The sequence below is a fragment of the Lontra canadensis genome, unplaced genomic scaffold (assembly GCF_010015895.1).
Source record: "Lontra canadensis isolate GAN:19392208 unplaced genomic scaffold, GSC_riverotter_1.0 scaffold13, whole genome shotgun sequence".
NCBI classification, from domain to species: domain Eukaryota; kingdom Metazoa; phylum Chordata; class Mammalia; order Carnivora; family Mustelidae; genus Lontra; species Lontra canadensis.
In genome coordinates this window covers 231,876-254,416 of record NW_022631007.1, presented here as the reverse complement: position 1 = coordinate 254,416, position 22,541 = coordinate 231,876, and the positions used below count along the sequence as shown (strand labels likewise).

General features: G+C 59.5%; 2 protein-coding genes across 6 annotated transcripts; both read right to left on the bottom strand.

The window, feature by feature from the left end:
- Positions 1-2,915: 2,915 nt before the first annotated feature.
- Positions 2,916-8,296, bottom strand: CTDSP1 (CTD small phosphatase 1). Of its 2 annotated transcripts, none has more exons than XM_032857205.1 (7): positions 7,889-8,296; positions 6,385-6,533; positions 5,828-5,929; positions 5,655-5,711; positions 4,956-5,048; positions 4,649-4,834; positions 2,916-4,033 (listed from the first exon to the last, which is right to left on the bottom strand). In XM_032857205.1, the coding sequence occupies exons 1-7, from the start codon at positions 7,953-7,955 to the stop codon at positions 3,905-3,907; spliced, it is 783 nt and encodes a 260-aa protein (XP_032713096.1). In that variant the 5' UTR covers positions 7,956-8,296; the 3' UTR covers positions 2,916-3,904. The 2 variants fall into 2 exon arrangements, with proteins under 2 accessions (XP_032713096.1, XP_032713095.1); XM_032857204.1 differs by having other exon boundaries at positions 5,828-5,932; positions 7,889-8,293.
- Positions 8,297-12,298: 4,002 nt separating this feature from the next.
- SLC11A1 (solute carrier family 11 member 1) lies at positions 12,299-21,472 on the bottom strand. Of its 4 annotated transcripts, XM_032857200.1 has the most exons (15): positions 21,230-21,463; positions 20,321-20,457; positions 19,376-19,498; positions 18,899-19,018; positions 18,046-18,152; positions 17,501-17,571; positions 17,234-17,301; positions 16,880-17,035; positions 16,065-16,223; positions 14,871-14,960; positions 14,621-14,740; positions 14,029-14,178; positions 13,552-13,625; positions 12,987-13,140; positions 12,299-12,844 (listed from the first exon to the last, which is right to left on the bottom strand). In XM_032857200.1, exons 1-15 carry the CDS (start codon positions 21,234-21,236, stop codon positions 12,758-12,760), a joined length of 1,623 nt encoding a protein of 540 aa, XP_032713091.1. In that variant the 5' UTR covers positions 21,237-21,463; the 3' UTR covers positions 12,299-12,757. The 4 variants fall into 4 exon arrangements, with proteins under 4 accessions (XP_032713091.1, XP_032713092.1, XP_032713093.1 ...); XM_032857201.1 differs by lacking the exon at positions 12,987-13,140 and having other exon boundaries at positions 21,230-21,468; XM_032857202.1 differs by lacking the exon at positions 14,029-14,178 and having other exon boundaries at positions 21,230-21,467.
- Positions 21,473-22,541: the final 1,069 nt, after the last annotated feature.

The following is a 22,541-nucleotide window of genomic DNA, read 5'->3' as shown; positions in this document are numbered from 1 at the left end:
GTTCCTCAATGGCATCCACCGCCCATAAGAAGGCCACACTCCCTTGGACTGCCTAAGGATCTGCACGATTCGGCCTCTCCTCCTGTCTCCAGCACCATTTCCCCTCCTTTCTCCCTTGTGTGGCGTTCCAAAATTCTCATTTTCCACACTTCCTGGCAGTTCCCTGACATCCTACTTCCTTCCTGATGCCACTCCTTGCTTGGGCCACCTTTAACCTGAATTGCTCCTCCTTCCCGAACTCCTCTGAGCTACAAGGCAGCAGGAAGCATGTCCAAAGCTTCTAGGCCATCCCAGCTGGGCTGAGGGGCCGCCTGTGCTGCCTACCTTCCGTGTTCTCACTCTCTCTCTCAATCTCTCTCTCTCGGCTTTGATTGCATTTCACGTCTTATTCATTTATATATTTATTTTAAAATATTTCATTTATTGGGGTGCCTGGGTGGCTCAGTGGGTTAAAGTCTCTGCCTTCGGCTCAGGTCATGGTCCCAGGGTCCTGGGATCAAGCCCCGCATCGGGCTCTCTGCTCAGCGGGGAGCCTGCTTCCTCCTCTCTCTCTGCCTGCCTCTCTGCCTACTTGTGATCTCTCTCTCTCTGTCAAACAAATAAATAATCTTTAAAAAAAATTTATTTATTTATTTGAGAGAGCACGTAAGTGCAGGAGAAGAGGGAGAGGCGGAAGGAAAGGCAGAAGTAGATGCCCCGCTGAGCAGGGAGCCAGACAGAGGGCTCTGGGCCCCATCCCAGGACCTGGAGATCATGACCCTGAGCAGAAGACAGCTGTTTAATCATCTGAGGCACCCAGGCCCTCCGCATTTCAGGTTTTAGTCTGCTCAGGTGTCTTTCTCAGAACTGGGGTGTGGGTTCCTCGAAAGCAAAGGGATGGCCCAGTTGTGGGGTGTCCCTGGGTCCTGGCATCGTGCCCAGCACACAGTGAATGCAGATACCTGTGGTTAAGTTGAACTCCACGTGGGTGAAGGCTGTGTGGGTGGTGGTGGGGAGAGACTGGCTGTGATCTCATTCAGAGCTGGGAACCCTGGGCGACTCCCTGGCATGTCAGGGCCCCTTGGATGCAAATCTTGGGGGTAACCAGTGTTTACTGGGAGAACAGGAAATCCAGTAGTACTGGGGGAAGGAGGAAGGCAGAGGCAGAGAGGGCTGGGTATTTGTCCTGCCCCAGCGGACTCCAGCTCAGAGTGGGGAGGTTGGGAGCTGTGGGCTTCTCTTTCCACATCGGTGCTTTCCAGAGCTGTCACACGCTGAGGTCGTCCCCCAACACCCGACATGGGGGACGGACCAGCATCTGGGGCGCAAGGAGGCCGACTTGAGGCTGGATTCACAAGGTACGGGGATGAGGGGGGTGTGGGGGCAGGGTAGGCAGAGCTGGGGGGGCAGAGACCAACTTCTGGAAGGGCAGGTCTCCCTTCCTTCCAGTGTGTTTATGTATTGGGGGAAAGACTACCCCACCCCCGGGAGGTAGGTAAACGATGATGGCCCCCATTTTTCCAGCCCCCTCCACCCCCGGGTTGGGGGAAGGGCAGGCTGGAGTCGCCGAGGACAGAGAGGCCTCTAGCGGCCACCGTGAGAAACAGGCGAGGGCGGGGAGGGGCGTGAGGGCACTTCCTGCCAGGGCCTGGGGCTGCCTGGTTTTGCAAAGGAAGTGCTGCCCGGGCCGGAGGGGCGGAGGCAGGAAGTGGGTCGGAGGCTAGTGCAAGGGCGCGGCCAGTAGGTGCTGAGGGGCCGTGGAGGGGCGGATAGGGGAAAGAGGTGCGGAGGTCAAGGAGACCGAGCGCCGGGCCCACCGTCTGCCCCAAGGACCTTGACGCCTCCGCCTGCCGGCCCTTCGCGACACCTCGGCCAAAGTTCTTCCGTTTGGCGCTGAACTTGGCTTCCCAGGAACTCGTCCCGCCCCCACGTCCCGCTCGGGGCCCGCGGCAGCCCCTCCCCTCTACCCGGGGACAGAGGCCACACCCCTCCCGCCTGCAAATACCTTCCCAGTGCCTCCCCTAGGGACGCAGCCCAGCTTTACTTTACAGCTAATACTAGCGAGCCCTCCGCGTGCTGGCATTTAATCAACTCTGCAAAGAGGGCGTTTCTCCATTTTGCAGGTCAGGTAACAGGCGACGAGACGTAGAATAATTAAACGGTACAGCGGTGCGCTCGGGTCCACTCACCACTGTGCGCCCACCTCACACTTGCACACTTGAAGCCTCGGGGGCCCAGGGCAGCCCCTCCCTCCACATCCCTGGAGGGTGTGGCCTGAGGACAACCCCCATCTCCCCCACCACCTCCCCGTTCAACGTCCCCCCAGTGACCACAGAGGCTGGATGGGGGTCTTGCGTTTTTAGTTCTTGTCATACTGTGGGGCTCTCAGTCACAGAGAAGGCACTTAAATGGGAAGGTCACCTGATTCTGGCCAACCTTGTCCTCCCTCCCACCCCCAGCTCTCTGGGGTGGAGGGGCGATGATATCTCCATTGGACACCCCCCTTGGCACTGGTATGTGGGTCCCCTTAACCGTTAAGCCCTGGGGAGAACCCAAGGCCTTGATCTCCAGACTCAGCATTTTGGGGAAGGGGTTCCAGGTAAAGAAGTCAGAGCTGGAAGGCAGGATGTCTTGGGAGCTGCCCCCAGCCAGCAGGGGGTGAGGCGGGGTGGGGGTGGGGTGCACAACAGGGGTGGGTTGGCACAGGGGGGACGGGGACAGCTTGGCCAGGCTTCCTGGAGACCCCCAAACCCCCCAAGAAGGGTCCCACCTCCTACAGCTCCCCTAAAGGCACCAGTGAAGTATGGAGTGGGTGGGGGAGGGCACCAATGAGATGCAGAGACCCCCACGCACTCAGCTGGTGGGCCTAGCACAGCCTTGGGCACAGAGAATGTGCTGATGTGTTTTCAATGAATGAATAATTGGAGCAAAGAGGGTGTGAGGGGCAGAAGACAGGGCTTGGGGCCCCTTGGCCCAGCCTGTTTCATTCAGAAGATAGCAGTTTAAAAAATGTAAAAATCCTTTCCCTCCCTCCCCACAATTTATGGGTCCAGGAAAGGGGTGAAGGACTGGGGAGGTCTCTGCACCCTGGCCCTTCCCTCTCCCCTTCCCCTAAAAATCTATATACACATATACATATTTATATGGCACCACAAATGGGTCCTGCCTCTGCCCCCAACACCAGGGCTGGGGTGGTGGCCCCAGGGCCTTGGGATGGTTATGGCAGATGTGAGAGGTCAGGGCTCGGTGTGGGAAGCAGCTTCCAGCTGCTGCTGAGCCTAGAGAAGCTGGACTCTGGGGTCCCGCAGGACACACCCCATTCCCTTCACCAAATGATAATGGATCTCCCCTCCCTGACCTCCTAGGAGGCAGAGATCGGTGGGGGCTGTACCAGTCCCAAGGGAGGAGGTGGGGAGGCTGATTCCTCGCCCCTGCCAGCCTAGACTGCAGCCATCTGGAGACTGTCCCAGGCCAGAGCCGACCCGATCACGGCCCTGGGAAAACAGGGCAGGGCAAAAAGGGTTCTATGCAAGGAAGGCACTTGGTGTCCACCGTTCCCAGGCTGGGGGCCCAAGGCATGGGGCAGCAGGAAGCCTGCCCCTCCCCCAAGTAGAACCAGAAAGGGCCAAGGGGCCCTATTTGGCAGCAAAGAAACATGGCAGCAAAGAGAGGGAGAGGGAGGGGGAGCGCCCCACAGGGCCCCATAGGCCCCCCAAGGAGGAGGAGGAGGTTCTAAGGCACTGACACAGGGACCCAGAGGCTCATTGCTCTTGGCGCAGCCTGGCCGGGCAGGCGGGGAGGGCCCACTTCCCCATGCCGCTGAGGGCTGAAGTGGGCCACCGCTGCTGGGTTTTCGTAAGGACAAGTCCACGTGGGAAGGGTGTGGGCCTTGGTCAGGGGCCGGTTGTGGCCCCAGGGCACCTCACTAGCTGCCTGGCCGTGGCTGCCTGAGCACTGAGTACACGTCATCCACACGGCTGAGCTGCTCGAAGAAGGGCAGAAGGTCGTGGAGCTCCGTGTCGCTCATGTTGTCAAACCAGGAGGCCACCGGTACCTGGGCAAAGGGATGCGCAGTGGTGAGGAGGGCAGGTGGCTCCGGGCACAGGATGTCCAGACCAGCCCTGAGTGCCCACTGTTTGGCAGGCCACCCCCCAGGGAGCCCCTGACTCAAGATTTTCAAACATTCCTGACAGCAACCCACCGTGAATTCCGTTTACCTGTACGATACACTGCCGGTTTTATAAAGTGGTACTTAACCTTCCCGGGTGCAAAGCCCTCCGATATTTTCTATTCTCTTTTTTTTTTTTTTTTTAAACTCCAACTAGGACCCACTACATTGTTTCTGGGACCCAAGACTAGGTCACAACTGGTGATTTTCAGAAGCTGAAACTGCTCCAGGATGCAGAGGGCACTCCCCGACCCCGGCCCTGGTGGGCGCCCCCTCCAAGCAAGTGGATGGAATGATGAGTAAGGTCCGAAAAGCTGCAGCGGCAGTGGGTGTGTGTTGGGGGGGGGGCACAGGTCCCCGAGGGCAGGAAGCACAGATGACCAGGAGGGCATTAGGCCCCAGACACCACCCAGCACAGCAGCAGGGAGGCCAAGGAAGCCCCCGCGGCTGGACCCTCTTCTTGGCTCTCGGTCCCCCAACCTGGTCCTGCCCAGTACTCACGGCGTTGTCCGGATGGAAGACGTAGGAGGCGGGCGAGTTGTCCAGGATGAGCACCCGTCGCAGGTCTCGGCCCAGCCGGCTCAGGTCCTTTACATAATTCCCCCGATGGAAGACGCAGGACTCACGAAACAGCCGCGCCCGGAAGGCCCCCCACTTGTCCAGCAGATCGGCTACTGGGTCTGCGTACTATAGAGTGGGACACGGGTCACCCAGGCCCAAAGGGGACCCATTAGTCCACCGGACGGCAGGCTGGAGGTAGAGGGGAAGCGGGTGGCCCCAGGAGCCCTTCGGAGGGTGGGGGCCTCACCTTGGCAAGGCTGGCTGTGAACAGCACACACTCAAAGAGCTCGCCCATTCGCTGCAGGAACTCATCCACGTGGGGCCTCTTCAGCACGTAGACCTAGGGGGTGGGCCGGTGAGGGGACTGCTGGCCCGCAGGCGGGGGGGGGGGGGGGGTGCCCGGCTGAGGACAGGGAGGGAACAGAGCAGGGAACACAGGAGGGAGGCTGGTCCCAGGGCCCACGGGCTCCACTTGGCCAGCACCTGTCCTTCCAGAAGAGGATCAAAATGAACCTCCAACTTCTAGCTTCAGGTCCTACCTCGCGGGGAATCACTAATTCCCAGTCTTTGCCCCACCATGGCCTTAGGCAAACGAAGGGGCCTGAGGGCGGCCCCCTCACCCCGAGGCAGCAGGGCACCGGCCCCCGAGCCAAGTAATGGAGAACAGGCTGGACAGCACACAGCCTATCCTGAATTACTTGAACTGGGTCCCGGGCAAGGGGGGGCAAGGGGGCGCCGAGGAGGAGCCCCACTCCCTACAGGCCTTGGAGTCGGGCCAAGTCCCCGAGGGTCTGTATCATCCTGGGAGCAAGTCTCACACCCTCTGGGCCCTTATGTTCCACCTCTAGCCAAGTCCCACCTGGGGTCCTCAGAACTGATGAGAGGAGCCTGGGGTCTGGAAGGCAGGTGCCAAGCCCGCCGCCTCCCCCCACACCCAGCCCCTCACCTGGTGGACCACCCCATCAATCTCCACAGGGATGATGAAGTCGGCGTTGTTCACTGGCTGTGGGGGGAAAAGGAGCTGCTGGGGCGGGGCCTGCAGAGACGACCCCAGCCCCCAGTCCAGGGCAGGCCCCCCTCAGAGACCCAGGGACCTGAGGGCTGCTGGGCAGGGCCCACCTTGAAGGAGCTGTGCACCAGGGTCTCGTCCAAGTCGATGACCACACAGATCTTGTCCACATCCTGGGCCTTGGCTTCTGGGAGCAGGTACTGTGCTGGGGTCTGCTGCAGGGATGGGTGAAGTAGTTGGGGGCGCCTCTCCTAAGGCCCCATCATTTCTCCTACATGGGTCTTCCCTCCCTCAACCCTCTATGCCAGGAGACACAGGAATGGTGGGGAGAGGCCAACTCCTTCCCAGCTTTGCCCCCGGCCTCCAACTGGGGCCTGGGGCAGGCCGCCTGGCTGGAGGCCTCAAGTCCCCACCTGGGAAGCCAAGGGAGAGAAAAGCTTCCAATCTTATAGGGGAAATCCAGAGTTCCCTTGGCTGAGGGACCCTTGCCTGGGTGGCAATCTTAAGGGCCTTCAGGGCCAGGCTGGGAAGGCCTGGTAGGGAGGGCACAGGGCTTGGGAGAGGGGCCCTCCCTACCTTATATGGCCTGCAGACGGGTCGTGAAAAGCCCCTTCCCTCAAACTCGCCCCAGCCTGAGCCCAGATGCCCACAACGGGCCACCACGCACCTTGGGGACAGCTCCGTTCTCCTCCACCAGCAGGGGCGCCCCACTGTGCGCCGGCAGGGCCTCCCCATCGTCGCGGCAGACGCAGCAGAAAAGCGAGTGGAGAATGCCCCGGCTCCGGGGCTTCTGAGAAGCCGCTAACTTCTGGTCACCTGAAGCAGAGAGGCTCGAGGTGGGGGTGTGCACCCTAGCCCGCAGAATCGTGCATCCATGCCCACATGCGAACTCCTGACAGCCTGGACTCCAGGCCACCCCTCTGGTACCCACAGATCTTCCCAGTGTGGTTACAAAGGCCCCCTCATCCGGCCGCGGACTGGCTACTCTCCGTGGGCTTTCTCTTTTCTTACCAAACTTCATCCCTCCTGTGGGATCAGCCCCACCAGGGATGCCTCCAGACACCCACCTTACCTGAGCAGCCCCTGCTCGCTGGGGCCCCTAACCGGGGAGGGTTGGGGCCTGGGGCCCTGCTGTCCACTCCCGCCCTGCTCCCATCCTTACCGCCCACGTGGGTCCAAAGTCCTCACTGAGGCTGGGAGCAGAGGCAGGGAGCGGGGGCCTGGAGCCAGTGTCCCGCGGCCAGCTGCCGGCCCCGCCTCCTCCGCCCTCGCCCCGCCCAGACCTCCGACCTAGAGCCCGGCATCCGCCGCCTGATTGACGGGCCCACCCTCCACCGCCCCTCTACCGGGCCCCCTGCCTTCGGGCGGAGCTAGGCCCTGGCCAGAGCTGGGCGAACCTAGAGGGGCTTCCTAGCCTCCGAGGTCAACACCGGCACAGGGAGGGGCAGACGCCCAGCCTAGACCCTCCAGCCCCGGGGGCCCGGCCAAGGCGGGCGGGCTGCACCGCTTACCCGGTCGGTGCGTGTGTGCACAGGCCCGGCGCCCAACGGCCTGCAGCCGGGGCGCCTGGTGCTCAGCCCGATGCAAAGAACTCGCGGGTGCGCTAGGGACCGGTAGAAGTGGTTGCCCTACTCTTGCGCCTCTCAGGGGCTCAGTGCTTCCACGCGTGACGCGGAAGTTTGTTGGGATCGTAGCTGTATATTGGCGGGAGATCCTTCCAACCCTCCCCAGCCCGCTGTCACCTCGGCGCCCCCTCCGGCGACCCAACTAGACCGCGGCCCGGGGCGGAGCCTCACCGGGTGGCCTGAAGGCGCCCTCTTCAACCCCCCATCTCTCAGCCTCATTGGCGCCAATAGGGGGGAGGGGTCGACTATCGGGCAACGTGCAATGCCAGTCAGGGAGACCCGGAAGGAACCCACTCTCTACCCCTGCCTCAGTTTCCCCATCTCGGGCACTCGGGAGCGCCCAAGTGGCTCCAGGCCCCGCCCCGCGTCGACGAACCTCGGCGAGTTCAAACTCTCTCCCCGTTCCCTCTCCGGATGGGAGTTCTGAGCTCCGCAGTGGCGGGCGCCCGGGGCGGCGGCGGCGACTGTCCCAGGAAGGGTCTCAGCCCCTTCCTCCTCCCATCCCGCGGTGCCCCAGCCGCAGCCTCCTCCGCGCCGCCCCAGTACCTTTGCCCCGTAGCGGGCCCCGCGCCTCCTCCTTGGTGATCTGAGTAATGACGGCCGAGCTGTCCATGGGGCCGGGCGCGCTCCGCTCCGGCCGGACTCTGGCCCGGGCGCCCGGCCTCCCCCCCGGCTCGGGCCGGAATCGGGGCGCGGGGGGGAGGGGAGGGGTGGGAGGGAGGGATCCCCGCGAGCTTCGGAGGGGAGGGGAGCCAGGTTCTAAGGGGGAGGGGGAGGGAGGGGGCGCGGAGGAAACTTTGTTACAACATGGAGTTTCCTCCCCGCGAGGCGGATGCAAACATGGAACCCGGGCGCTGTTTCAAGGCTCCCCCTTAAAAGGGCAACGGCTTCGGCGTGACCTGGACTCTGCCGCGGCTTTCATCACCGCTGGGGCCGGCGCGGCTCGGCTCTGCTGGCTGGGAGGCGGGCCCGGCCGGGTTCCTGCCGCGCTCCAGGGGGCGTCGCCTCTCTTCCTGCGGCCCGCCCGCGGGGCCGAGCCTCTGCGGCTGCGTGGCAGGACCTGCTCCAGGCCCACGGTTCCAGACAGCCGAGCGCCCGGGGCCAGGGCCCGCCCCACCCGCCCCGAGCGCCCACGCCGGGGAGTGCCGGAGGGCGGCGCGGCTCCACCCCTGCTCTGTGCGAGGGCCACAGACTAGCCGCTTCGTGGTTTTCTCATCTGGGAAGCGGGAATAACGCTCTCCGGTCTGCAAACTGGGTCTTCAGTACTTGCAAAGGCCGCCTCGCAGGAAAGTCCTGAGCGAGTGAAGGCTCCCTGCCGGCTCCAAAAGGCTGTGCAGATCCGCAAGATTGTGCAGTGCAGTCCACACCCACCGCAGTTTCGGGGCCAGGTGGCCCGGCACTGTAGGGCGTGAAAATTACAACTCCCTGCGCCGGAATGCCCCCTGCGAACCTCGCCCGGTTGCTCCATCGGGTACCCCGCGCGTCCGCGCCGGTGGCAGAGTACCAAGCCCCTAAGCGCCTCAGGGCCTTCGTGTGCGCTGTTCCCTCCTCCTGGAAGGCGCTTCCAGCCCCTTCACGGAGCCGATCCCACTGACCTCGACGGCACCCCACCTTCTCCAAGAGGCCTTCCTAGACCCTTCGTCTACTCCCCACGCCGGCCATGCTGTACTTGTTGGGGAGGGGGTTCACGCGGTGCCAGCACGCAGTGGGCGCTTAATCCCTGCAGGCCCAATTTCTGACGGTGGAGGGGTCCACAGACATTAGCTGTTTATACGATGTGAAACACCCGTTCCACTTGGGGTGTACGGAGACACCAGCTGGCGCGGGGACCGCGGTTCCCCGCTGATTCTTCTGGAGGGAAGCTCCCCTGTTATGCGCCGCGAGGTCTGCGGGTGTTTTTGTTTCTCTTGTTTATGAAGTTCTTTCCATTCTCCTATTTTGTGTTCACCATTTAAAAAAAATAATAATAACGTCAAGCCCTGACAAACACGCCCCAGCACTTCCTTCCCCGACGGGGCCTCGGTGGCGGGGCGGAGCGGGCGCGTCCTGTCCCGTCCAGCCGCCTGGTGCTAGCGCCGCGCACGTCCTCCAGGCCCGGGCGGGGTGGGTTGGCGGGGGAGCCGGGGAGGGGAGAGGCCCGGCGCCGGGGCTGCAGGGTAGGAGAGCGGCACCGGCCCGAAGGCGCGCCAGCTTTGTGCCCCGCGACCGGGGAGAGAGGAGGCGGCCCACACCGTGGGTGTGGCGCCCACACCACCGGCGGGTTTGCATTTAATCCTAATAATTGCCCACGTGTAGCGAGCGCTCTGTTCGCGTCCTGCTCCGGCTGTGCCCCCTGATCTCGTTCACTCGTCAGAACGACCCCCTACATCTCCCATTTTACAGATAAGGAAACTGAGCTCGGAGAAGTGAAGTGACTTGAGCCAGCCTTCTGGCGAGGGGAGAAGTGGGGTTCTGGCCACCAAGCCGAGAACCCTCCCCCTTCGGTTGAGCCCCGGGGCGGGCTGTCAACTTTATCTCCGGACGCCCAGCTTGCATTGACCCCAAAAGGAAATGTGTGGTGGACTAAGTGAACCCCTGGCCTCACCCCATGGCTGGAGCAGGGCGGCTCACCTTCCTCTCTTTCGTTTCTCCCTCTCTGTAGACTGGAACCTGGGGAGGCCGAGTAGCTGCCCAATGGATACCGCACTGGGCAGGGTCGCTGCCCACTGCCTACCCACCGCCAGTCCCCCTCGTCTCCCAACTTTAACACTAGCCTCCTCCAAGCCCTCTTCCCCTGAGAGACCTTCCCAGGCTCCAAAGCCTTCCAGGTTTATCTTCCCACACGGAGTCAGGAGGCCCCCTGCAGTGTGTGCCTCTCTGTGTGTATGTGTGTGTGTGTGTGTGTGTGTGTGTGCGCGCGCGCGTTTGGGCGGGGGGAGGGGCGCGGGGGTTGTCTATGGACACCGAGGAACTGGCAGAAGTACGACGCAGTAGGATCTTGGGCCTGGGGCTTCCTCCCTGGCAGGGGGGGCGGTGTCCACACCCAGCTGCTATTCCGGAACTGCACTGCTCCAGCGGCTGGAGGGCGCCTTAGCCACGTTTTTTTCCTCCTTGTACTGCAGAGGGAATCAGATGATGCGGGCGGTGGGTCCAGAAACACCAGGATTCTGAGGGGTTCTGACTTGCAACTGTGGACAAGTGTCTCTTGCATTCAACACCTCAGCTTCCTCATCTGCCAAATGGGGTTGCTAAGAGCCCAACCCAGCCAAGTGAAAGTGTGTGTGTGTGTGTGTGTGTGTGTGTGTGTGGCGGGGGTGTCAGTGCAGAAAGGGAGGGTGTCCTCCCATCGCCCTTTGTGAGGGGGGAGAATCCTGGTGCCCCTTCCCACCTGAGAGGCCGATGAAGCATCCAGTCCCTCCCTCTAGGAAGAACCAGAGCTACTGGGGAGTGGAGAGCAGCACCTTGTAAACGTTTCCCTGCCCAGAAATGACAGACCTTGGCTTGACCTCATTGGTAACTCCTTGCCCAGGCCCAGGGTAGCCCCGCAGCTAATCCTTTGGTCCCTTCTCCTCCCTGCCTTCCTTGCACCCACATTCTCAGTGGCAGCCTTAACTATTCTGATGGCCAGCCTGCTCATGCCTCTGGGGTTCCCACCCCACCCCCCACCTGCCCTACAAGATCCAAGAACTCCCCACAAGGCTGCATGTCTATTTGGCACACCTGCCCCCACTCTTGGGAGGTTCATTCTCCCTTGGCTGCCTGCCCCCCCCTTACCCATTCAGCTTTCAAAATCCTGTTCAGGAGTTACCTGCTCTGGCCCTGGCCTCACTCTTTTCCAGGTGTGCCTAACACACACTTCGGTCGTTCCCTCGCCCGGCTGTTGGCTGTTGGATTTGCTGTCACTCTACGTAGCTAGCTCCCCCTGCTGAAGTGTGAGCAACCTGAGAGCTGACGTCTTTAATTCGGGACTTTACCTCCCTCCCCCACGTCTGTCACGGAGATGGCACCCAACTAATAGTAAACTGAAGGAGAGGGTGTGCAGAGGTACGGCTGGGGACAGACACCTCCAGGAAGCTGGAGAGGAGTAATGGAAGATGCCTCTTTCTCCTATTATCCGGTCCCCATCCATCTCCCCTCTTCAGCTAGCGTGGGTCCCACCTTCTCCAGGGCCAAGCCCAGAAGAGGATACAGCGGCCTTCTAGCTTAGGTCCTGCACACTCTCCCACCGTTTCCCTGGTTGGACCAGACCTGTCCCATCCCGTCCCTCCTGGAGGGCCCCACTCGCATCGTTGCCCTTTTAAGAAAGAGGAAATTCTTTTCATAAACAAGCGCCCCAACCAGAACGCGGAGCTTGCCCCACCAGATCTTGGGCAAAAGGGGGTGCTTCCAGGCACAAAGCTGGCTCCAGGCTCAACCCAAGGAAAGGCCTGGCGGCCCCCTCTCGCCACCGCTCTCCGCAGCTCAGGAGCTAGGGTCCGAGACACCCGGAGAGGCAGGAGGTGGGACTTGGGGGAGCCTAGAAACAGCCCAGGGAGCGTCTACAAAGTGCAACCCTTGCACGGGGCGAAGGGGTGCCGGGCGGCTCCCAGCGGCCAGAGGGGTTCCCCGCCCACACGATTCCCCCCTCACTTCCCTCGGTTCGCCTGGGCGGATTCCGAGGCCCCAGGGCGCTAGGCTCGAGCGCCCGCCTCCTCCTCTTTGGCCGGGAGGGGAGAGGCCGCGGCGGGGAGTGAGGGCACTTGGGACCTTCCCTGCCCCAAGGGGGAGCTGGGAGTCAGTGCGGAGGGAGCTTTAAATGCGCGGCGTGGGAGTCCGGGCCGCCGGGTCCCCTGGGGAGATGGCAAATGAATTGGGCCTCCGAGGCACGGACTCGGGTTCCACGATCCGGTGCCTGAAGACGGGACAACTGCGCCTCCGTTTTACTGCCTGGGATGTGGTTTGCAGGTGGTACAGAAAGTCTGAGGCTACTCCAGCAGATTCGTGCTTTCCCGGTTTCTGCTCTCCCGCTCTTTTTGGACGAGAAGTGAACTAGCATTTATTGAGCATTCATCGGATTATCCTAAACGCCGGTTTAGAGCTGGTGTCCTGCCCCAACTGGGTCCCCCCGTCAGGTCACTCCTATAGGTGCTCAATAAATATTTTTGGAATTACTATTATTTTTAAGTCCCAAGTGTCAGGCACTGTTAAAGTGCTTTACATCCATTGCAAGTTTGGTGTTGTCCCCATTCTACAGATGAGAACACTGAGGCTGGAGGTTAATCACTTGTCCAACCTAGGAAACAGCAGGTCCCTACGGAATCCAGGTTGGCCTGCCTCCAAAACTCCCACTCCATCTTGCTGCCTTCACACACACCCCAGCAGGCCCGTCTGCCCCAGTCATCCCAAACCCCAGCCAGTCACAGGGTGGGGAGTTCATCCAGAGATCTCCCCCCTCTTCTACTCTTCAAGAAGCCCATACAAGAAATGTTGATGGGAGCTGTGGACCAGAAGGGTGGCTCCATGGGCAATGAGACAGGTCCAGACCTGGGAGAGAGATGACGTGAGTCCAGGAGAGAGCAAGACCTCCCAGGAAGCCCAGGCGAATCCCCTTTCCCCAGTGCCCTCCATCCTTTGCCTCCTTTCCTTGCCTCCCCCATCCCCAAGGCACCCTCTGGCCCTGCAGTACCAGATAGGCTGTGAGGCCTAGGTAGACAGCAGCCAGCAGAGCTACAAGGACGAAGTAGGCAGGGTGCGGGAGGCTGGGCAGGTAGATGACCACGAAGTAGAGGTTGATGGCACAGACCAGAGCCATGATGAAGGATGTGATGGCCTTGCTCAGCCTGGGGGCAGGAGGGATGCTGCTCAGGACTGGCTGCATCTCTTCCTTCTCTCCACTGCCCAAGCCAGCCTGGAGGAGACTGAGGGCATGTGCAAAGCCACCTTCTCTGGGCTGTGGGATCTGGCGCAGCAGACCACTTGCCCACTCCCGTCTCCTGGGTCCTCCAGACTCCTCACCGGTGCGATTTGGCAAGAACAGAGTCTGGGGTGAGCCGGTGAGGAGCTCAGGTTCTAGAAATAGCCTCCCTCCCCAGATTCCAGTCCCAGTTCCCCACTCTTGATCGTAGGGTGACCCTGCACACGTTCCTTAACCTTCATGAGCTTCTTTGGATGCTGGTAATTCCTATCTCTGGGTGGGTGTGAGGATCAAATACAGAACTGAAAGTCCAGGGTTGGGGGTGGGCGGTACTCACCGGCCATTGGCAAACTCCTGCATCACAGCCGGCATGCTGGTGAATGTAAGGATCGGCAGCACAGCAAAGGGAAGCTGGGGAGCAGCAGGAGGATGGGGCTGAGGGGCCTTGCCCTCACAATGCAGCCAGAAGGGGGAAGTGGAGCAGGGCTCCTGTCCTGCTCTGCCTGTGTGCCCTCTGCCAGGTCCCCTCATCGAAAGTTGTGAGGCTTCAAAGCAGGAGAAAGCGTTTGGGCGCTCTGGTCCCAGGCTGCCCAAGTCTGAATGCCAGCTCTGCCCCCAGTCACTTAATGGTGTACATCAGTTTTCCAGTCAGTGAAATGGGGACAGTGGTGGTTCACGTGGGAACTGCTGTGAGCCTTAGAGGCAAGGTGTGTTTCGATGAGTGTTAAGGGTGGGGGACAGGCTGCGTATGGAGGTTTGCTGTGGTTCCTGTGCAGCTCGGCAGGTACAGGGGTGCCAGGGACCACGGGCTCACCAGTAGGCTCTGCAGCACGTTGAGCAGGTCATTGAGACCTGACAGGTCTTTCAGGTCCCTGAAGACCGCCACCAGCACCGTGGGCAGGATGGCGCAGGAGCGAGTCAGGAGCACGCGGGCAAAGCGTGACCACCGCAGCTTCAGGAAGCCCTGGGGTGTGGGGTAGTGGGGCACCTTTGTGGTGGGGTTCAGGACTAGGGATTCCAGAGGAGGGATCCTCTGTCGTCCCTCAGCCCATTTCGCACCAGGGCGAACCCCCTGTTTTTCCATCTCTGAAATGGGAGCAGCTCTGATGCTAGTTGGCAGAGAGAGGATGGATGAGAATAGGGGTTTCCCCACAGCTGCATGCTTAAGACTAAGCTTTTGGGGTAAAGGCTCCTATTAATCGTGGGTCTGCAGCCAGTAGTGAGTGAGCTACTGAGCCAGTAGCCTCACTTCTCTGCAGATTTTCTCATCATTAAAGCGTTAAAGCGGGGCTTAAAATAGCGCCTCTGGGCTGCTTAAAGGAGTAATGAGGCTGGTGTCTGACCCCCCAGTAGTGTAGCCGTTGACCTGGGACCCTTGGCCCTTCCCATCCCACCCCACACCGCACCTCCATCACAAACTGTCCCGCGTACGTGCCGGTCATGGTGGAGCTCTGCCCGGCCGCTAGGAGCCCCACGGCCCAGATGTAGAGGGCAACCGGGCCGAAGACGCAGCCCAGGATCACGCCCTGCGGGGCGAGGTTGTGGTTAGACCTGTGGGACCGCCCCCTCTCACAGCTCCACCCGAGGTGGGCGTGGCGATGAGCCCGGTTGGGGCTGGACCGTTACCTTCCAATCCCACCCCTGCTTGGTGCTTACTCCTTGGTAAATGTCCACGTCCACCGTAAGGTTGTTCTTGGGGAAGATCTTGGAGTAGTCGTGGAGGCTGCTGTTGGCACAGACGTTGAACTGTGGGCACCGGGACAGTAGGAAGGTGATGTGCACAGTCTCAGAAAATCAGATGTAACATGCACAGTCTCAGAAAATCAGACAGCCAGGCCTTGACCAGGGGTCGAAAACTGGTGACCAGGCTGAATCCGGCCAGACAGTTTCCTTGACTAACGAATGTTTTTCCTCTGTAATGTGAATTTGTGGCCAACATCTAAAATTGAGAAGAATCCACACGGGAACCCGGTTTCCAGGGTTCTGTTGGGTTTGTAAGAGCTGGCATTACCACAATGAGTTGGCTGGCAGTGACCCAAGCTGCTCCACAGCCCCCTCTCCCGTACACTGGACCCACTTAGCACAGACCTGGACCGCCTGGTCCTTAAGGCCACAGAGCGAGACAGTGGCAGTGCCTGCATCCCCGGAGGCATGGCCAGTCCTCCCCCACCCCGTGCAGTGCTCAGCGTTCAGTAAGCACCCACACCCCTGGCTAGCAGTTGTCAGACCTGCATGGCAAAAACCCACTGAGAAAGGAGAGAGGCACAGGTCCCAAATCCCAGAGACCCAGCAAGGAGCTTTGTATCATTGGCTGCTCTGTCCCCAGGGTCGAGGCACTGTCTGAGCCATAACATACTCAGTAAATCTTTGCTGAATGGATGATGGTTTATCTGCTAATGATGAAGATGATCAGCAGAGAGGACTCAGAGAAGAAAAGGACTGCTTGAACCTTCCCAACTCTGTGCTCATGTTCAAGCAGGCCCCAACTCCCAGAATGCCCTCCCCTCAGTTCGCTGGACAAATCCTGGCATCCTTCAAGGTACAGTTGGACTGCTGGGTCCTCCAAGACTCAGCTCCTCCCTCCCAGTCACCTCCTTTGGATGTCTGTGCCTTGTCCCCCCTCCAAACCCCCACCTTAGGTTGTCTGGGGAGGAGCCGTGACTCCCCAACGGAGTGGGGGAGGGGTCTCAGCCAGAGGCCAGGCCACAGATACCCTCCCCTACCGGTGCAGAAAGTGTGGGACAGACACACTCAAAGGGCTAAGATGCATTGCTTGGTGTCCCCAGCAGAGCCCGCAGGGTTTGGGGGGTGGGGAGACCGGCTGTGGCTGTGTGGGGAGGTGTAGCTCACCGCAGCCTCATTGGTTTGCTGGTAGAAGGCCTGCCCAAATACGGCTACAACAAAGAGATTGATGAAGAAGGAGACAGAGAGGGCGATGGTGGCCTCAATCAGGAAGTACATGTTGGCTTCTCGGATGTCCGTCCGGCGGGACCGGTCTATCTCTCGAGACTAAGAAGGTCAGAGGGGAGGAAAGAGCCAAATTCCCTCAGAGCTCCCCCAACATTCTCCATCTTCACACCTCTACTTCTGTTCCCTTCAAACCTCAGTTCTTCTTTCTCCCCGTGGCAGTTTGGGACAGGCCTGGGTCAGCTGACCCCCCTCCTGTATGCCCAGTTATATCCTGCCTTAAGGGCCTTTGCACTTGCCATCCCCTCTCCTGGGAATATCTTCTCCCCTGATCTTCCTTCCCATCCTTTGTGTCTCAAAGATTACCTCCTTAGAAAGGCCTTTCTCGACTAACTTTTCTAAAGCAGCTCCTGCTTAGTCATTATTATATTTCTCTGTTTCCTTCCTTCAAAGCACCTTTCACAATCTATAATTCTTTCCTTTACCTGTTTACTTGCTCCTGGTCTGTCCGCCCCACTAGAATACAAGCCCTAGAAAGGCGTATGATTTGTCTGCCTTTTCATCATTGTTCCCTGATTCCCAGCGCACAGAAGATACCCTATTACTACACATTGAATAAGTAGAGAATGAATCACTTCCCGCCTGAAATCAGGAAGGCGGGAGCCAAAGGGGCGGGGCTCCGGGCTCGGTGGCCGCACGAGCAAGCGCCTGGCGGAGGGGAGCAGACATCACTCTCTCCCCTTCCAAGCTTGGCTCACCTTCACCAGGGCCGAGTGCAGGTAGATGTTGTGAGGCATGATGATGGCGCCGACGATGCCCACGGCCTGCAGCAGCTCTGGACGGCCGCAGCCCGGGCACGAGGGCAGCAGCAGGCCCCGAAGAAGCGCTAGCTGGGCGGGTCTCGCCACCACGTACTGTGGGGAGACGCCTGGTCAGGCCGAGCCCTGGGTGACCGGCCGTTCCCACCATCAGCCCGGACCCTGGCCGCTAGGGGGCGTGCCTAAAGGCCGCTGTCCCCCGTTCTCTCCCAGGCTCTGCAGGGGGCCGGGAGGAATGGCCTGGGCGGGAGGGGGGAGGGGAGTGTTGCGGCTTTGGCTTCCTTGGCTTCCCACCTCGTAGCCGAAGGTCAAGGCCATAATAGTAATAAGGAATCCAAAAAAGGCTTCCAGCTTCCGCAACCCTAGGGGGAAAGCAAAGGGTAACAACACCAACAACAATTGTAAGCGATTGGTAATAGTATAGATGAAGAAACCCAAGTCCAAGTAACTCGCTCAAGTCCACACACAGCCGGAGTGAGCGGGCTGCGAGGCTTTCTCTCCTCTCAGTACAGCAGAGCGTGGTTTATACCCCGTCGCTTGTGAGCGGAGCGGCGCACCCACCGTAGTTGTCAAGGAAGAGGAAGAAGAAGGTGTCCACGATGGTGATGAGGACGCCGCCCCAGAGCGGGATTCTGAAACCGGAGTGGCCAGGGTCAGCCCAGCGGAGGGGCAAGGGTCTGGAAACCGCACCCCCCACCCCCACCCCCGACCTCCCAGGCAGGAGACTGTGGAATCTGGCCTCCTGGGAGCAGGGACCCACGTGGCTCCAGGCAGCTAAGGGAGAGGGGAGCGGAGCCTGCTGGGGATGGGAAAATGACACAAAACACGAGGAAAGGCCAAGCTGGGTGGGGAACCAGCCTGGCCTGAGCTCAGGGCTGCAGTTCTGAAGCCCTAGTGGTGACTGGCATCTGTGTGACTTGAGACGATTCACTCCACGTTTCTGGGTCTCTCAGAATTTCAGCATCTCTCTGAGGCACCACCACCCCGCCCCCAGCCAGCAACACAGCACAACAGCTCTAAGTCAGAGGGTCAGGCTGGGTCAAAGGGACTCAGGCAAGTCCAGGGAGGTCCCTGGACTGCAGAGCTGGGGCCCGTTGGGGTGGTACCGTCCGGCTGAGAGCAGACTGAACGCAATGGCGGTGCCAATGACCTCCTGCATGTCTGAGCCCACGATGGCTAGCTCGATGGTCAGCCAGAGGAGTGTGCGGGGCACCTGGGGGGAAGAGGCGACCCTTTACCAATGATGGGCCAGTTATCCTCATTATTTGTTGATGTCCCATGGCTTTCTGTACCCTGCATGATAAGGTTGGGCAGGCAGCTGGCTCGCTGCCTGCTGGCTTCCAGTTAGGTTTTGTAGGAAACAATTAAGGGAGATTGAAAGGCAAGGAGAGATCGTTTTTCCCCCCTACTTCTAGGGGTGTTCCTGGCAGTGTTGCCAGCAAGAGCACCTGGCAGCCGGGGCTCTCTCAGTATTGGTGGCCGTGCTTCCAGAAGCTTCGCAGCAAATGATGACTGGGACAGCTGCGCAGCAGCTTTCTGATCCCTGGGTAACACCTCCTTTCCTTGCTCCTCCAGCCCTTCCCATAGCTTCATGACTGCATCCCTGCATTAAATACCTTTGAAATATCTTGTGGCCTGGTATCTGTTTTCCCACCTGGACCGTCACCGGCAGCAGGGTCCATTCCAGCCAATGACCATCCCGAGCCAATGCCTACCTAACTTGCACCTTGGGCAAGTCACTTTCCCAGGTTTCAATGTCCCCTCCTGTAAAACGAGCAGGTATCTCTAACATCCCTCTCAGTCTGTGCGCTATTAGTTTGAGCCTCAGTCTTCCCATCTATCAAATGGATTTGTGATGCATCGCTTGAGATGATGTGTTTATTTGACCATGGAAGCTGTATATAGCTGTTTGGGGCTTGGGGTCTGTGGGTGCTCCCTGTCCAGTCGCACCAAGCTCACCTTAGGGTAGTAGAGATGGCAGACCTCACCCAAGTCCTTGCCTGTCACCACGCCTAGCCGGGCAGCAAGCCGCTGGCAGAGCAGGCCCAGCACTGTGGCCCACAGCAGCACCCAGAGCAGCTGTGAGAAGGCAGGGAGAGGCCTTCGGTGAGGGGGGTGTGTGGGTGTGGGGGGTGAGGGGGAATAGAGGGGTGGGCGGGAGGGGGTGGGGAACCCTTTGGCAACCCCAAGCTGCTGCTGGTACCCTCTAACCAAGGACACCCCTTGGGGAGGGAATAGAGGAAATGGAGCCAGAAGACCAGCACCCCTCCCCCATACAGCCCACACTGGCAGGGCAGCCCTGGGGGCCCTTTTTGGGTCCATTTGAACTTGATGCCTGCTCCCCCCAACACCGGCCATGGAGTCCACTCTGGGGAAGTGTGTCAAGTTGCGGGGTGGGGGGGCTCTGCCCTCCCCAGGGTACCCCGACTCAATCACTTTGAATCCAGCCACAGCGCCAGCCTGAAGATCCGACTCAATGTTTCCTGGGTCCAGGAAAGCGATGCTCATGAGGAAGCCGGGCCCCGTGAAGGCCCACAGCTTCCTCAGGCTGAATGTGCCCTGCAGGTGGGAGTGAAGGGAGGAGATGTTGGGGCCTTGGCGTGCCCCCCGTTGAACCCCTCTGGGCTCATCAGCCCCAGGCTATCTAGCCCTGTCTCCTCCTTTCCCCCATTCCTGGAGCTCCCATCCTAGGGTGGAGGGCATGGAGTGGGAGGAAGCAGCAGGATTTGCTGAGTCATAGTGGATTTGCTTTCTGGATCTGTCCAGTTTGGCAGCTGGCCTACGACTGACCAGTCTGCCTCATGCTTGACTCAGCAGATCCTCAGAGCCCAGAGGGGGTCTTTCCAGGGGGTCTTTCCAGGGGGTCTCCCTGGTCCTGCTCCTCCTTCTCCAGTCCCTTTTCAAACCACAGTCCCTCCCTTCTGGAGTCCACTGAGCCTAAGATCTCCCTATCCCCTTCTAGGGCAAGGCCTGGCAGCCTAAGGATCTGCTGAAGATTCTGGAAGCGCAGGCTGACAGCATCCTAGAAAGTAGCCTGCAGCTTCCGTCACTTCTCCCGGTGTCCTCGCCCTGGTCCTTTTCTCTGGTACCACAAGAGATCCTAGAGGCTCCAGCCTGAACTCGCCCCAGGTCCCTTTCTGTCCGTAAGAAAGCTGGGATTCACTCAGAAATCCACTCGATCATTTTTAGACAAAATGTGAGCCCCCTAGGTAAGCGTTAAGGATGGAAACAGGAGAGGACCAGTCGCCACTGTCAGTCACTGCTGCTCAGAGCTGGAAGGGACTTCCCATGGTCTTCAGAAGATCTCTTTCCCCTGGCCTGTGAGATCCTATAACATCCTGTCAGTCCTGAAAGACCCCAAGACGTTTCCAGCATTCTTACCGGTTCTGTGTCGGGAATGGGGATCTTCTCACTCAGGTATGTTGTTCTAAGAGCTTCTTGCTCATGTGGCTCCGAGCTGGGTGGGCTGGAGATGGAGCCATAGTTGGGCCTGCTTGGCCTTTGAGGGTCCTTGTCACCTGCAAAGGGCCCCAAGGAGGGGTGGTGAGTGCCTGGTTTCTTTCTGGTGGCCCAGGCGTAAAGCTCTCTGTTCTTCCCCCCTACAGCTTCCTGACAAAGTGGAGAGATTAAGACCCATGTGAACAGGGGCCCTTGATTCCCATCTTGGGCCCATCACCTCCAACCGTTGACCAACTGTCTCAAGATTTTATGTGTTTGTTTGTTTGTTTAATTTATTGAGAGAAAGAGCAAGCACATGCAAGGGGGAGGGAGAGGGGGACAGGGAGAGGATCTCCAGCAGATTCCATGCGAGCATGAAGCCCAATCTGGAGGTCAGTGTCACTACCCTGAGATCATGACCTGAGCTGAAAACCAGAGTTGGACGCTTACCCTACAGAGTCACCCAGGCGCCCCGACCAACCAAATATTTCAGGAGATGTGTGGGAGTACAGCTGCTAGAATTACTCTCCTTCCATGTGGGCAGAGAGATTCTCAAATCCAGGTCTCTCCTGCCACAAAGGATGCAGAGGGGGACACTGGGCTCTGAGGAGGGCACACTGATGCCAACGTGTAAGCCCTGTGGCCTCACCCTGTCTCCTCCATCAGACAGGTAAGCTCCAGGAGCTCCAAATCCTCAGAGAACAGACAAAGGGGACACTCAGCACTTGGGGATGAAAAGAGCCAAACCCCAGGCTACTGTCTGGAATTGGCCAGGATACCCATGGCAGTCCCTGACTCTCCCCTACTCCCAACCCCCTTTTAGGACTCTGGCCCTGGAGGGGGGCTACTCACCTGTCATGAGGATGGCAGACTCAGGCACTGTGCGTGCGAGCGGGATGCTCGCGGCCACTCAGCACACACACTCTCTCTCCGAGGGCTGGTGCCTGCCCGTCCGTGTGCAAGCCCACACCTCCTCTCCACCCTCAGCTGATCTCAGCTGTCCTCACACACATTGTGAAACGCTTTCCAAAGGCAGAAGTGGCGAGCTCTGGCGGAAGAGTCTCGTTGACCGAAATGCAGGAACTTTCCTTCCCCTCCTGGCCTGAGGCCCACCACACTTTTGGCCCCCTTCCAAGTGCCCTTCGGTCTGTGTCTCCCAACGTAGCTCTGATTTCAAGACGGTTCCTGCTCCTCGGACGTTCATGTCCAGATCACATGACTCCCTGCCCACACAAGCAGTCAGGCCCTTCTCTTCAGTCTGGAGTCCCCAGCAGTGGCAGTCCTGATGGCTAGCAGGCCTCAGTTTCCCATTGAGCGCCTCAGAGGAGAAGAGCTTCGGGCGCTGCCTGGAGACAGGCCTTGAAGACTCAGGCCAAGGAGAGCCTCAGAAGAACGAGGCACTGGAACTCTGGTCCCGATTCTGCCACTGAGTCACTCAAGATCATCACCAGGCCGTACCTTTCTCTGAACTTGTTTCTTCTGTTACTTGAGAAGAGGTCAAGAGAGTAGGGGCCCAAGAAGGCCAGGAAGGTCAGATAAAATATGAGACAGGTAGGGAGTCAGAAAAACAGTGCCTGGGGGGCAAATGGGTGGCTCAGATGGTTAAGCGTCCAACTCTTGTTTTCAGCTCAGGTCATGACCTCAGGGTCCCGGGATTGAGCTCCACTTCAGGCTCCCTACTCAGCGGGGAGCCTGTTTCTCTCTCTCCCTCTGCCTGCCGCTCTCCCTGCTTGTGCTCTCTCTTTGTGTCAAATAAATCAATAGAATCTTTTCTTTTAAAGATTCTATTGATTTATTTGACAGAGAGATCACAAGTAGGCAGAGCGGCAGGCAGAGAGAGAGGGGGAAGCAGGCTCCCTGCTGAGCAGAGAGCCCCATGCGGGGCTTGATCCCAGGACCCTGAGATCATGACCTGAGCCGAAGGCAGAGGCTTAACCCATTGAACCACCCAGGTGCCCCTAAATCAATAGAATCTTAAAAAGAAGAAGAAGAAGAAGCAGGAGAAGGAGAAGGAGAAGGAAAGGAAAGAAAAAGAAAAAAAGAAAAACAGTGCCGGTTCAGAGTTCAATGAGGAATGACGCCGAGACTCAGCGTTGGTGGGTGACAGGAGTGGGGAGACTGCAGCAAAACCAAAGACACATACTCTGTCCAAAGGGGCCATGCC

Coding starts and splice junctions, on each gene's coding strand:
- CTDSP1 (XM_032857204.1), bottom strand. CDS start 7,955: ATGGACAGCTCGGCCGTCATTACTCAGATCACCAAGGAGGAGGCGCGG. Junction 5,933..6,384: donor AGAACGGAGCTGTCCCCAAG/GTGCGTGGTGGC, acceptor CCATCCCTGCAG/CAGACCCCAGCACAGTACCT. Junction 4,034..4,648: donor TCTTCCATCCGGACAACGCC/GTGAGTACTGGG, acceptor CCCTTTGCCCAG/GTACCGGTGGCCTCCTGGTT.
- SLC11A1 (XM_032857200.1), bottom strand. Junction 19,499..20,320: donor CCATTCCCGACACAGAACCG/GTAAGAATGCTG, acceptor TCCCACCTGCAG/GGCACATTCAGCCTGAGGAA. Junction 14,741..14,870: donor ACGTGGACATTTACCAAGGA/GTAAGCACCAAG, acceptor CTCGCCCCGCAG/GGCGTGATCCTGGGCTGCGT.